This window comes from Glandiceps talaboti, chromosome 20 (genome assembly GCF_964340395.1).
Source record: "Glandiceps talaboti chromosome 20, keGlaTala1.1, whole genome shotgun sequence".
NCBI lineage: Eukaryota > Metazoa > Hemichordata > Enteropneusta > Spengelidae > Glandiceps > Glandiceps talaboti.
The window spans coordinates 16,495,687-16,511,253 of record NC_135568.1 but is presented as its reverse complement, the minus strand read 5'-3'; the positions used below and the strand labels follow the sequence as shown (position 1 = coordinate 16,511,253).

General features: G+C 36.9%; 1 protein-coding gene across 1 annotated transcript; it reads right to left on the bottom strand.

Moving 5' to 3' along the window:
• Positions 1-1,329: 1,329 nt before the first annotated feature.
• LOC144450615 (heat shock 70 kDa protein 12A-like) lies at positions 1,330-6,211 on the bottom strand. The gene is made up of 4 exons (XM_078141260.1): positions 6,164-6,211; positions 5,549-5,770; positions 4,982-5,129; positions 1,330-2,408 (listed from the first exon to the last, which is right to left on the bottom strand). Exons 1-4 carry the CDS (start codon positions 6,209-6,211, stop codon positions 1,330-1,332), a joined length of 1,497 nt encoding a protein of 498 aa, XP_077997386.1.
• Between the last annotated feature and the right edge of the window lie 9,356 nt (positions 6,212-15,567).

The following is a 15,567-nucleotide window of genomic DNA, read 5'->3' as shown; positions in this document are numbered from 1 at the left end:
GTTCAACTCCAAGACAACCCCCACACACACTCGGTTGCAAATGCCAGGCCCTTTAAAAGTGATAGTAAAGGAACGACCAACTCTTCTCAGTGATGGAGTTCTTTATGGTCGGTTTCTCACGTTCTTCAGATAAAGGATGGGATGCTTCTGCCTCCATGCTACTGTATTACTTGTTACTTTTTATACTCCTACGTCCATGGTCAGATGTACCCCTTCCACGGTATTTTCACAGTCTACTAAACACCACCCACATTTTATTACTTGCACTGGTGTGCGCGCATACTAGTGGTATTTTCACAGCTGTACAATACCGAAAACATTACTGTATACGTGCTTGCAAATAATATGCAAATGAGGATGCGATCGTTCGTACACACGAAGCCCTTGATCGACCGCCATGATTTCTATGATTTTTATGGAAATTTGTTGTTTCAGACAAACATATTCAATAGTAATAGAACTCTGTTTCTGCATGAGTTCCCGTGTGGGTACTCAGGAGTATTTGCACTTGTGCTTGGAGTGTTTTCTGCTGCACTTTCTCTCGCTATGCTCATAAAAAATACGGGCAAGCATTCATGCAAATACCCCGAGTACGCCACACGTATTGGGGGTCTAAATCTGTCATAGCAATTGTGCGATGATTATACTCTGTGATTTTGATGACATGTACTTTACAATACTTCTGTGCATTTAGACAATACAAAGACATTGAAAGGATTAACTATACCATGTCCTAGGTGTTTCGCTATATCGAGTATTTAGAAAAGAATGACATTCAGTGACACTCAGTTCCGGTAGAACATGACAATATATTGTTTTCTATTCATAAAAGGATACAAATGAACATAATGCATGCACTTCATGATTAAAAGACAGTCACATACATTAATCGAATTCCACAAAGATATGTTATTCCTTTTAATAAACCCTACATTTTACATTGATGGGATTTTAATTCATGTTTCATGTAAAACAATACCCTCTAGGACTATAATCATAAACACCTACTTGGGGGTTGACATTGCTTTCTATATAACGGAATAAAAATCCAAAGAAGTTGTTCGCATTAGATTAGGTATCTGTGTTTGCCAACAGCAATGACACTTGATATACTGTTTAAAAGGTATCCTCCTCCCCTCCCGTATGCTAACGTAACGCCTAATCATTATCTCAGTTCCATGAGATTGTGACTGCTGCCGTATTTTTCTATCTTTTCAAAGTCATTATTCTTACATATTACACGTAGAGTAAGGGCCAGGATAACTTTCCTGCATACTACTGATATCACTTTATATTTTACTACTTCACAAGTATTACATTTTCTCATTGTTAAGCTATTTGTAAGCTCAAACCGGCTTGCCTTATTTGCCCTGATTCTACATCAGTGACTATAGCCTTAATTTCCGTATCATCAAACCGTATATCCATGTTGATTTTCCTATTACTTCCTTTCTCTGTGTAAGGGCTGGGTACACATAGGCTAGCGGTTTCCTGTTCAACGCCTGCATCATCTGTATAGGTAGCCTCCCTTTTTTCAGTTACAAAAAATACAAATCTGACACTCTCTTGATCTTTATATATGGGGTTGAAGGTAAACCTGCGTGTGTTACCTGTAGTGATTGTTTCACCCACTGTAACTAAGGTGAAAAACACATCCCTACATCTTTCTACCCCTTCTCTATCAACATAACGGTGACTAATATCGTGTATCTTTTCGTCGAATTTGTTTGAAACATCTGTACCATATGTGAGGGCAGATTTCCTTGATTTAATAACATTTGTCTGGCCTGAAAACATAACTGCTCCCTCCATAATTGCCGCTGTGCCTTTGCCAGGCACAAAGATACGCTTACCTCCCCCCACTGCTGCTTTGATATCTTCCTGAAGCAATTTCGACTCTGAAAACCCACCAACTAGGAATATGAAATCGATTTTATTCATATCCTCCATTTTAAGTAAATCCAGCAAATGCTCTCTGATGTTTTGCAGCGATGGCTGGAAAAGCGATTTCATGACATCTGGCGGTAGTACAAGAGAACCTCGAGTAACTGATACCCTATGCTTCTTCATAGATTGAGTTAACATATTGTCAAAATTAGTCGTCATTCTAGTGCTGGCCCGACAATAGTTAACAAAATCTATGTTATCCACTTTAACTCTTGTATTCTCGCCATCAGCCGCTCTATCAGAACACTTTGCTGTTTGAAAAGCCCTCATTATATCAACCCAACCACTTGGGTGTTTCTTCTGAAAATCGCTAACAAATGCACTCCCTAACTCTTCTGTCAACAGCTTTTCAAATTCCAAGTCTACATTCATTCCGCCCCATCCTCCACCAGTAGCTTTATATAGTTCTTCTATCTTGTTGTCATGTGTGATCTTGTGAATGGTTACATCGACAGTACCACCTTAAAAAAAATTAAACACACTTTGTGATTTCTTCCAAAACAAAACAACGGCTTGAATATTTTACCATTCTCGCACTACGGCAGGTTTTGCAAATTAAATAACACCTTGTTACTGTCGAGTGCCTTTGCTCACAGCCTTTACGAGGAATGTACATGGGTTGCGTATTGGAATGTGTCAGTCACGCTAACCTAATTATACACTTTCCTGAAGACAAACTTGCCACTCATGTGTCAGAAAGAATTTGGAATGAACAAAGTTGGTAATTGTAATTATCAAAGACGTAAACTTTTTAAAATTACTGTTTCCGAAACTGTCTTCACTTTGGTCATATGGTAACCCTACAGTATGCATGCACTGTAACTTCATACTGTTTAGGCACAGCATGCAGTGCGGCAAATGATGTGCCGTGTTATAAAACTCATGTTGACTGATCGTACTCGTGCAACATCATACGACAGTTTCCCCTTGGCTTGTGGGGCACCCCAATTAAGACTGTTTCCCTTTGGTTTCGCCGTCTTGAAGTTTGTGTTGGGTTTACTCACATTCCCTCAAGGAAACATGTATGATGTTGCATTCGCGATCGGTCAACATGTGTACAAGTTAACACTTAACCAAATCCACCACAGTGCAATCTTGCAAATGTGATCACATTAACTTGTTGAATTTTTATTTAAAATAAATTCTGAATATAACTCTTTTAATCATTGCATATATATACTTAGTGATATTTCAATGTGCAACGCGGTTCTTTCGAGGAACCCTAAGTACGAAATTAAAAATACAGCACATAAGATGAATAAAACACAGAACATCAAACTTAAAACAACGCAAACTTAAAACAAGCATAACAGAAATAAACTTAAGGTACACTGTTATTTCAAACAAAAGTTTAGATATCACTGAAAAGATAGTTACTGCTGCAGTGGATGGTAACATTTTAAATGTAACATGTGTTTTATTGTCATATAATACTGGTACACATTTAATGAAGTGTGCATTGATTTTGCATGCAATGAAAAATTTACAAAAATAGTACTGTGAAGAGGTCTCCTAACACACGATTGGTGCGCTCTCGGAGAACTTAATTTAATTCATTAAGAGTGCGGACTGCAGTTGGGTAAAAGCTAAACAATGTGCGATTAGAACCTGATTCGATCGAACGGTACCGCTCGCCTGAGCGCATAAGTTCGAATAAATTAAGTGCTGGATGGAAATCACCGTTTACTAAGCTATTTTCTTTATTTGAGTACTATACAGATAATTAAGAGAAGGAAGTTGTCACCCAATATTGCTACTGGGAGTGCTAACGATTCGACTGAGGCGTTTGCGGTCATCGACTGTGGCATTGCCCCACCAAACGATGATTGACAGCGAGCTATATTTTCCACAGCCGTGGTAGATGGTTGTGAAATAAATTGTGCCCCAATTGATTTCAACAGCAGTTTTAACTAAGAATATTCTAGAGAGTTCTGCTATTTCTGAACTCAATTAATTGTATTAATGAGTACTTTCTAAATAAGGATAAGAGAGTCAATTTTGCTGTAAACAACTTGTTTGTTAACCATAATGAACATTAGTTTTAAATAAAATGTTGGTGACGTATACGGTTGAAGCACAATGGAATTTGTGTCAAACATTTTGGCAGACTGGCTTGATGCCTTAACTGAGAAACACGGATTTGAATGCGCTTCGTGAGCAGAACTCTACCGAGACAAATAAAGACATTCCAAGGAACTTTGATTCCTGGCTGTAACTAAATTGAGAAGTTTGATTGAATCATTCCCATAGCTGCAAAATCGTATATGTCATTCTACCCAATAGTAATCTTTTGAGTCTTTTTTTAGTTTATTCCACAGAATACGTGTCCTGAGATCTGGTACCTCTGAGATTACGTTGTGTTGAACTTACCACTGAATATAGGTCAGTATCTTACAGCAGCCTACTTCAGCGTAGTAACACATGCATGCATGCCGTTCATCATGGCAGGTATTCAACCACCGTATACAACTTTATTTTCCAAAACATGTGTTGTACAGTCAAATTACCATAAATTTGATTAAATGCCAAACCTTGTTAACGGTAATTTTGTGTTACATCTTTTCCGTTTTTGTGCGTTTGTGTGTTTCGTGCGATTCCAACAATGCGTGTGTGCATATATATGAACATACCGCAATCAATCCACCAGGCCATATATCTGATGAGGCCTTGGCATGTACATATATATGCCGAGATTTACAACGAACGTAATGGCGATGAATTTTCAGTGTAATTTCTCTAATAATGCCCAAATTATTTATTGCAAAAGTATTTTAGCACTTCAAGTGGTATATAATACATTAACATTATATGTAACATTACCTTATCGGTCGTATGGCTTATGGGCCCTCTCAAAGTTGGGCCCTTCCAAAGCACAACCTCGATCCGCAAAACCCATATACGGGCGGTAAAGATTATTAAATACACTAATATGGACATACACTCACACTAACTGATGTACATGTACTTGAGCAGTGGAAAACTCTCATAGCTATACTCATACAATACCATAACTATACCAATGACACATACATACCTCCACAGTCGACGACCATGTATGCCTTTCCCTGGTCTGTTTTATTTTCAAGCCGCCACATCTTTTCTCTCCTGCAGAATATCGAGGCAGCTTCTGGTTCTAAGGCAATTTTAAGCTGATCCCTATTGCCAGTTGTTAACATGTCCGCCTTTGAAAAAGAGAATTTGAGAATATGCATCTATGAATTATTTTGTTACCTTGAAATGTAGAAATAAGAAAGTTAAAGCTATCTTCAAATTTATGTACAGGGGAATTCTGGTTGTTGTTGTTAAAAATAACCCCCGCCCCCAACATTCACATCCTAACAAACAATATGTACAGAGGCACGTTAAATGTGCAATACCCATTGTGTGAAATCCTACCAGTGATGAAAGCATTTCTTGTTTTCTGGCTAAATATTTGACACTCAAAGACTCCCTATAGGTGGAAACTACTATTACTTTTCTCCTATATTGCAGTTATATTCATAGTATATGATCATATTATAGTTAGTGAAGTCAGTACATGTATGTATTATAGTGCAATGTGACATCTAAGGGACGAGTGACATGAGATGTGTATGCTCACCTTCTCTGCTGCTTCCCTCATAAACTGTCGAGATGATGGTCGCCAAATTGCAGGAACAGTGATAACCCATTGAATGTCTTTACATTCAAAAGCATGTCCAAATTGAACTTTCAAAACTTCTAGCGCCTTCGTTTTGATACACCTCAATGACTCAGAGAACACTAGGAGCGCAGGTACAGATTTACCATTTTTCGCTTTCACTTTCATATTCCTATCGATAACCTGTAAATGGAAATATATCAAATAAACTCAGCCTTGACCTAGAATCATTATTTAATTACAAACAACTGAAAAGACTTTGTTTTCGGTAAGACATGTAACTATTGTACTTTAACATTTAGTGACCGTAACGTTTCGATATTCCAGTAGTGCCTTGTAACTTAATACATCGGTATGTTTGTAATGTTCATAAGAAAGCATATAGTAGTTCTCGCCTTACTGTACATAATTTGTTGCGAGGAAATTAAAATAAGGACAAGGACCAGATAACAAACATGTACTGGAGTAAATTGCTAAGTATTTGAGGTGTTGAAAACCATATTGAAGTATTCTATAGCTTTAAATTGTGTGACACTGTATAATTTTAATAGTTTGTGCTTCTGAATGGGTTTCTACATATGTCTCTTTTTCGAAGTCTTTTTCAGTGATGCCGTCTCTTCTCATAAAGCAAGATTGAAGGGAAGCCCTCTAGGCTATTGAAGTATGTCAGAGTACATGTTAGAACTACAGGCATCAATTTATTATGTGTAGTGTTTGTTAGGCGGGGAGCGATACGAAAATCGTCGGGTTCTTGGAGGCATAAATTTTCGGCGAGCGTATAGGGGTGGAAACACCTTGATCCGATTTCTTTAGCTTCAGTCTCTCCAGCCGTAAATTCTGATTGTTCCCAAAAGGCCTCAGCCCACTTTTTTCTGAGTGTAACCAGATGATATAAACAAAAGTATTTGCAGCTTTATCATGAGGGCGCTATTACTCGACCTAACTAAGGAACCCTGGGACTTGACCTTGGACAGTGGGCAGTGGTAACTTGCAGGGGGGGGGGGGGGCGATGCCTGTCACGTGACACGCTATCGCGTCAGCGCAATGAAGCTCATTCAGTATTGATACACTGTCGAGTGCACTTCCTGCCTACCCCTAGCACTGTGTACTACTGGATACAAATTCGCTGTTGACAACAGATTGACAAGGTACGTACATTTTCACGTTTCATACGTTTTAAATTCGTCTTTCCTTTATTTTTGCCATCGTAATTTATTATGTGTACTGGTACCAAATCAGATCGAAAAGTATTCAGCGACGTGACCATGTATACCGTACCGTACGTGTACATGCCGGCTAGTCTATCAGCTAGCCCTCGGATGTTCTTCCGATAAAATACGACACACAGCCGAACAACACTATCGAGGATGTTCGGGCAGGCCCTCACATGCGAACTTCGTTCGCTTATAGTTATAGCATCGAAAAAAAGCCCGAACGTCTAGCAGCAAGACTACATGCCGGCCTGCAGTTCATTGTATTTGTAGTTCGGTAGGTCGCGGTCGCGTTTTTACCAAAATGAAAAAAGCACATGGATATTCCATTTTCTAGAATGAACTTCAAGGCAGCATTTGTTGGATACCTACATGTCCATTGATAATTAATGACTGTGATAGTTGTGACATTCAACGTCCAGCAAGCGACGTCTACGTCTAGTACGCTAGTGTGCAAGCTCGAGGTCAGGTGATCAGTGCACTACGCCTGGCATAACGTACCGCACCCGGTCTAACGCCCATAAGTTTACGTTCTTTCTGCGTTCTCTGTCTTGCCGTACTTACTGAAAAATGAAGTTTCATTCGTGTCGACAAGTAAACTATGTAGTTGTTTAACATTTTTACATGTGTATTGTTTCAGATACGTGCTGTTCCCAGTGAAATGAAACTGGTTGTGCCTTCGACGCATTTCTTGCAGAGAGAGTGAGGAGTACTCCCGTCAGAAATATTATATGTGATCGCTGCATAATGTATCCAGGGTGGCCCTAGTTATACGACAATGACACGAAAAAATGTATTATATAAAATAAAATAAAAATGTGAGATTTACGGTGTTTTTTTGTATTTATAACAGCATTTCTGGCAAAGTGGTTTGTTCGAAAGTGTATGGTACTATTACTAGTACAACGTTACATTATGGGTAGACCATTCGATATCCTGGGGGGGGGGAGATTGGTGGAGAGTCATTATTTTTTTTCCCACCTGCTTGCCTGAGAATTATTTTTTTTCTCCTTCGCCTATGCTGGCAACTTTTTTTTTCTTTACTTCTTTGAGATATCCGGATTTTTTTTTTACGTCAACGTTGAACACCTACATTTGTTGCCACAATTTCCTGTTTGGTTTTCACACAGGGTAATACAGAGAGTAAAAAGATGCTGTTCTATCACACACAGATATTATTTAGAAAACTACATATTTCACACATGTTTGATTTTCAATTAAATAAACATCATTGACAGTTTTTATGCCATGGTATGATGACACACTGAAAATACAAATCGGAAATTTGATTGGTGAGCTCAGACATTTAGATAGACAGGTCATTTTCTCCAGCTTGGGGGGATGGGGGTGTCAGTCTTAATTATTTCCCATTGGGCCAACAAAAAGTCACTGACCCCATGAATAAAGTTTCATAGCATCTGACAGTAAGCTGTAGAGGAAGAGCTTTAAGACTGGGATATGTGTACCTCTTGTGTGAGTGTGTGTGAATGGGGGGGGGGGGTTCTAGGGGGTCTCCCCCGAGAAGCCCTGGAGGATTTTTACTTCAAAAGGCAATGTTTAGGCCATTCACAGACAATAAGTAAGTTCTTTTATAAACTATCCAATAGTAATAGTATGAAGATTACCGTTACAAAACAGTCAAGTTCACTTTTGCCCCAAAGTGCAAGATAAGTGAAGCACTGATTGTGAAACAGCCAAAAAATTACATGTAACTAGTGTGGTAGCTAGGTAATACATGTATTATATGTATAATTTTATGTATAGTTATGTTTGAGCCCTTACATGAAGTAATATTTAAACCATTTATGAAAGAAACAGAGACAAGAACAAATATATATATGTACCACAGGCTAACGAAACTGACTGGTCCCTGACATGTGTTTGAAACTGTTCGTCATGATTTGACAAGTGTCCTGGTTGGAGAGGTACGAGCAGGTTGAACAGTATACTCGAACCTGTGCATCATTTCCCTATCAAGATATTTTTTTTTCTAGCAGCAGTGGTCCATCTTTTTTTTTTCCATCACCCACTCATATCCGGATTTTTTTTTCAAGCAAATCCACTTGGCATCATTTTTTTCCCCGAAATCTTCCAAGCCCCCCCCCCCCAGGATATCAAATGGTCCACCCCTTATAGGAATATGACGAGGCGTGCGTCGCCATCTTGAAATTAAGACAGTTTCGACTACTCTTTGACGCTGCCGTATAGTCATTATTCGTGGAGCACTTAGTGGTGGCAAGATATAACGTAAATCATCATGAATCAAAATGTATAAATGTTGATTTTTTTCATTGAATACATTGTGTTCTTCTGTGAAAAAACATCGGAAAATAGCGTTCGTCGAAAGCTCTGACTAAGTAGTTTGACCTGTCTCCTGCATTCGAACATAAATAATTTCACAACTGGACGTTTTTGATATTATTTAAGCAGTTTGGGATGATGCTTTATAGCTTTACAACAAATGTGGAATTTTTCTTGAGAAATTATTTACATATACACTCAAAATTCATTGAAAAACGGGAAATACTCGCTTGTACTAAGTTGTAGTGCAGCGGGGTCACGCTCTATTGTTCTAGGGGTCAAACCATATCACGTGGTAGGTATCGTTCCCCCCCCCCTGGTAACTTGTTAGTAGCTCGAACTTGGTGGAAGCACGCATGCAGCAGAGGAGACGGAAAGAAAGGTAGGAGATAGAGAAGTTAGAGAAAGGCGGAGAGAGAACTGAGGCTGAAGAGAAGGAGAAGAAAGGCACGTTGCTGAAGTACTGAGCTGAAGTCAATTTCAGAGGGCAACTTGACTGCTGCCTTACTCAACTTAGTCCTGCTTGCATGCGGAGTAATCCGGGACTCGATTCTGATAATTGTCCCTCCTACCTCAGTCATGGAAAGAGCCAGCCGCGAAATACGGACTTACAAAAATGCCGGTAACTAAGGAATAAAATCGCCCAGTGGTCAAATATTACAACAAATCTATTATTTAGTCGGTTTACCTCATTTTGACTGCAAAAGTCCTATAACGGATGACCAAAACTATCAAAATCGGACTTTTCAAGTTCTACCGTAAATTTAATCACTTCTCCTTACGTACGTCGGCGCAAGTGTCTCTGGGTAATTATTCATCTCACTCAACGATATCAAATATGGTGGTGTTAACGAGGGTTATTTGAATGTTGCAGTTCGAACTTGAAAAGGTCCGATTTCGACGCTTTTTGTGATCTGAGCAGGGAATACTACCGTCAGAGGAATGGAAATGGCGTATAGATATTCGATCGATTGCTAATATTTGATCATTGGCTAGGCAATTCTCTTGCAATCGGCACACATACATTTTGCTTGTGGTGTCGTAATTGGCCGACTCTATTGCTCTTTGCATGACGGTGTTTAGAGTCAAGTCAGTAATATAGACTCGTGCACCGTCATGTAAGCAGGACTATACTCAACTATGCTGAAAGAAGACAAACAGCAAAATGTATGAAGTTGTAAGCTGATATGAGGACCATTCGTCGGCAAGTAACACGTGTTTCTATGTATGTGGAGCGTGTACAGTGTTCAGTAACTCACTTATTTGCCTGTGTTTTGGACGTTTCTATTTATGTCTCAGTACTACGAAAGCAGTGTTTGTAGACCCTGGTCTGTAGAAGAAGTATTCCTGAGAGCTGAGGACGAAGTAAAGAATGTCAGGAGAGAGAGAATTGGAGCTGAGAAGAAAAGACGCGTTGCTGAAACTACTGAGCTGAATTATAAAGTTGAAATGGTACAGAGAGCTACTCGTCTGCAAGTACATGTATTTCTACGTGTGTGGAGTGCACAGTGTTCAGTAAATTATTTATTTTGCATGTAAATCTACTGATGTCGTCACTGTCCATTGAATGAATTATTAGTCTGTATTTGATTCTTCCTACAGCTGATCTGAATGATGAATTAATTATACTGTCATTGAATACATTAATTCCATTGTATAATTAATTAGTTTGTATTTGATTCTTGACACAGTTGATCTGAACGATGAATTAATTATATTGTCACTGAATACATTAAGTCCATTGTATAATTAATTAGTTAGTGTTTGATTCCTGACACAGTTGATCTGAACGATGAATTAATTATATTGTCACTGAATACATTAATTCCATTGTATAATTAATTAGTTTGTGTTTGATTCCTGACACAGTTGATCTGAACGATGAAATAATTATATTGTCACTGAATACATTAATTCAATTGTATAATTAATTAGTTTGTGTTTGATTCCTGACACAGTTGATCTGATCGATGAATTAATTATATTGTCACTGAATACATTACTTCCATTGTATAATTAATTAGTTTGTATTTGATTCCTGACACAGTTGATCTGAATGATGAATTAATTATACTGTCATTGAATACATTAATTCCATTGTATAATTAATTAGTTTGTGTTTGATTCCTGACACAGTTGATCTGAATGATGAATTAATTATACTGTCATTGAATACATTAATTCCATTGTATAATTAATTAGTTTGTATTTGATTCCTGACACAGTTGATCTGAACTATGAATTAATTATACTGTCATTGAATACATTAATTCCATTGTATGATTAATTAGTTTGTATTTGATTCTTGACACAGTTGATCTGAGTGATGAATTAATTATATTGTCACTGAATACATTAATTCCATTGTATAATTAATTAGTTTGTATTTGATTCCTGACACAGTTGATCTAAATGATGAATTAATTATATTGTCATTGAACACATTAATTCCATTGTATAATTAATTAGTTTGTATTTGATTCTTTTACAGTTGATCTGAGTGATGAATTAATTATATTGTCATTGAATACATTAATTCCATTGTATAATTAATTAGTTTGTATTTGATTCCTGACACAGTGATCTGAACGATGAATTAATTATATTGTCACTGAATACATTAATTCAATTGTATAATTAATTAGTTTGTATTTGATTCCTGACACAGTTGATCTAAATGATGAATTAATTATATTGTCATTGAACACATTAATTCCATTGTATAATTAATTAGTTTGTATTTGATTCTTTTACAGTTGAACTTAACGATAAATTAATTATACTGCCACTGAATACATTAATCCCATTGAATAATTGATTAACTTTATTGTTTTTGTAATTCCAGATTTCTGAGTTGAATCGTACAAGTTACTAACTTTAATTTATTGGGATACATTGATACTTAACCTCTGATTTTGAGTACCTTCATTGGTGAATGAAGACTTTAGAACAATAATAGAATCTAGATTGAATTTATGGAGTGATACGTGGGAATATCCCGAGTTTCCTACAACTACTAAGTATTTCATTGAAGCGTTGCATTCTAAATTGAGATTTTGACAAGCCGGTATCCTACCTCGACGAGATTCAGAATTCATTGGAAGTTAATTAAAGTAGATGTTAGAAATTATTGTATTTGAAGTATTTGAATATTGAACTATTTATATACTTGGCATAAGTCATTAATCCATCACAGCATACTGTCCAGTTGGATTACAATTAATTGATGACATTTATTGTATTTATTAGATGTTTGATGTATGTAATTGTATATATGTATTGAGTACTTTTTGTATGTATTCGTATCTCTTGTGCCGATTGTAAATATAGATGTGATCATTGCAAACTCAGCCTTTATGTGGTTGTTGTTTCTTCATAACTGTACACTTAACACTTGCATCCCAAACAAAGCCAACGGTGACACCTCAGGCCCCAATATAAATTATTATATGCAACTGGTACTTGTTCATAGCTGGGCAACAGGAAATTGGTTACATGAGCTAGGGCTATATTTTGTCAGTGTTTTATTCAATGACTTTTATGTCTTTACAAAGCAGAGAGTATGTGATTAATTTTCATCCTATATATTAGTTATAAGTCTCCGGTGAACTTTGGAATTGACACATACTTGTGTCAAACCGCAGTGAGCAGCGTCACAAAGAAATACTATTGATTCTTCCATTTCAAATGAATCATTATGTTCCCCAACTCTACGTAACATTTATGATTGTACTTGTAAACCCTGACTCGATACAGTAAAACAGATATGCAACGGATATTGTTTAAAGTGGCAATCATAATTTTGATGGTACTATTGTTAGGCTCAGCTGATGCCACTATGCCATCATAGCTCGTCAAGTTTGGACTGTGGTTATGATTTTTCTGATGTTGACATGGCTCGTGTAGACAATGTCGAGTATTGCCATTTGGTGGGTATGCAATGGTTTGAGGTGATTACCGAAAAGTGTTTCAAGTGTCTTTGCAGTAGAATTCATAAAAGCCACTTAATATTAGTAAAGATTATTACTGTTTAATGGTTCAATCGTTTCGGTCATATTCGAATCTATCAAAACGTAACCACTTCTAATACGCATTGTCAGTACAGCTTCTGAACAGACACCAGTCACTTTGAATCATATGTTCAAATTTATAATAGTATACACAGATGTTTGCAATTTTAAGAGACACCTTTGACAGAGTACCGGTGATGTCATAGTATTTTTGTCTTTCTTAATAATAAATGTCGTGGCGTCAAATAGTCCACGGGCGATAGTGGGGATGGGATTGGTGGGTGATAATGAAAGGACAAAATTATTGAGTTGCGAAGGCAAACCTAAGGATTTTTGGTATTTAACCTAACATGGTGGACTGGGCATATACATGAAATTATCTACAGTGTATTGAAGTTTGCCTATGTGGTAAGATAACTAAGTATGTTGAATTGTGGACGTGTAATTGTTCCTTTATCTTATCTACTGGCATGACTGAGGTAGACCAAGACTTCGTTCGGCATAATGGCATTCTCCAGATCGTAAATATATAGGTCCCAACTATAATATAACGTACAAACTCGCGCTACACTCGATTGAGGTGTAAGCCAGGTGCCTCATTTGTGACAGCCAGGTGTACCATGGACGTTTATTCAGCATCAATCACAATCAAAGTCCATTTACAAGGAAGTAATAATGTAAACGCGTTCTGAACTGTAATACAAACCGTTACCATGGTAACGACAACACAGTTGTACTACATACGACAGACTAAGCTTCTGAACTTATCACAGTAACATTACAAGCTTGCAACAATCAGCAATATTCCATTAGGATGTAAAAAGAAAAATAAACGTCTTTAGCATTGTGTTTCGGAGAGAACATTATATAATTGTGTGTATCATTGCGAAATACTTACAGCTCCAGAGTCGTGGTGCAAGTCCATTTTGAATTTGTCGAAGAAATAGCTTTCTTGATCCTCCTTTTCAGCTAGTTCTAAATATCGATTCTCTGCGCTGAGGCCAAAAGCATTGAAGGACAAGTCACGGTTCAACAAAAGGCAAGTAGGTACCTTCAGATAATCTTTCCCGTCTTCACCTTTCCATTTATACTCATAAACCTCACGTCTTGCAGCAACTTCATTGTTAATCGAAAATGCAAATCCACTGTAGGTTGTCCCAAAATCAATAGCAACTGTGGCTAAAGATTCAAATTTGGGGGAAACTGTTAAGAGAAAAAGACAATTTACGATATAATTATATACATCTGAAACTAAAGTAACTTAATTTAGTATGTACACTGCTATATTGATTAACTATTATGAAGACTTGTTTTATTGCAACGTAACTACAGGAGGTTGCTTTTCCCCGGGAGTACAGTACCCAAGTGTTCTATATTCTCAGCTACTATGTTTTTCTTTTTATATCTTGTTCTCCCTTTAACATTTTGGAACATAATTTTCCATTAAATCATGTTACCTCTATGAACTTTTTTATGTATTTGCATACCCGGTTTAGTGTTGGCTAAATTCCACTGCTATCTACATGGTGAACTTTGAGAGCGTATATCCAGAATGATCAAGTTATTGTAACTTTTGTAATGATTAAAAAAACGATAACGAACTATGTTACAAAACCACATTAATCGAAAGCTACACCCTAGTTAATGTAAAATGAGTGTAACGTCCTGTTTGAGAATTTATACCGAAAAACGTTAGGAATGTTAAATTTAATGACACTAGACATTCTTCGCATAGTATTAAAATTTGGATCTTATCACAAATTAAATCAACTCATTCATTTTTTTAAAACTCAGGCCAGCTATTGTAAAGTAGTACAAATTTTATTACAAAATACTCCAATACTACATATAGTAATAATTACAACTGAGGGCAGTACAGAGTTAACCTTTTACATGTAAATGGGGCTATGTTAAGTACCAAGCCAGTTGAAAACCTCAGGAAGATAACATCTATTGTCATCGCTAAGTACTCGCAGTATGTAATATAGAATTGCTAATATATTATCTAGAAGATGCGTCATTTTCCACGTATTGGATTGGGAGGACAAAATTTCATGAGCCAACACAAAGTTTCTCCTATGACCACTTTTGACAAAAAATAAATGCCCACATAGTAAAATTAATATTTGGCTAAATTGACCAATTGTCTTATCATATTTTGCTAAACTTTGTCAGCTTCAAGTGGCAGTAATTTTCGATAGTTCAGTTACTCGACATTATTTACCTCTTTCCACCTAAACCTTTTTGCATTTCCTATTAGCATATATATGATGGGAGTCATACATGTCAAAATTCAAAATCATCAAGTAGGAGTGAACGTGTGAAAGGGGAACAATAAACCAACAATAAACTGAGGCCGAGTTTTCTGTTCATGTGGCCAAAATTAATTTAATCAACATGAACATGTGTATAACGTCAGCAAAACAAGAACTTCTCCGTCAATTTTGTAAAAAGACTT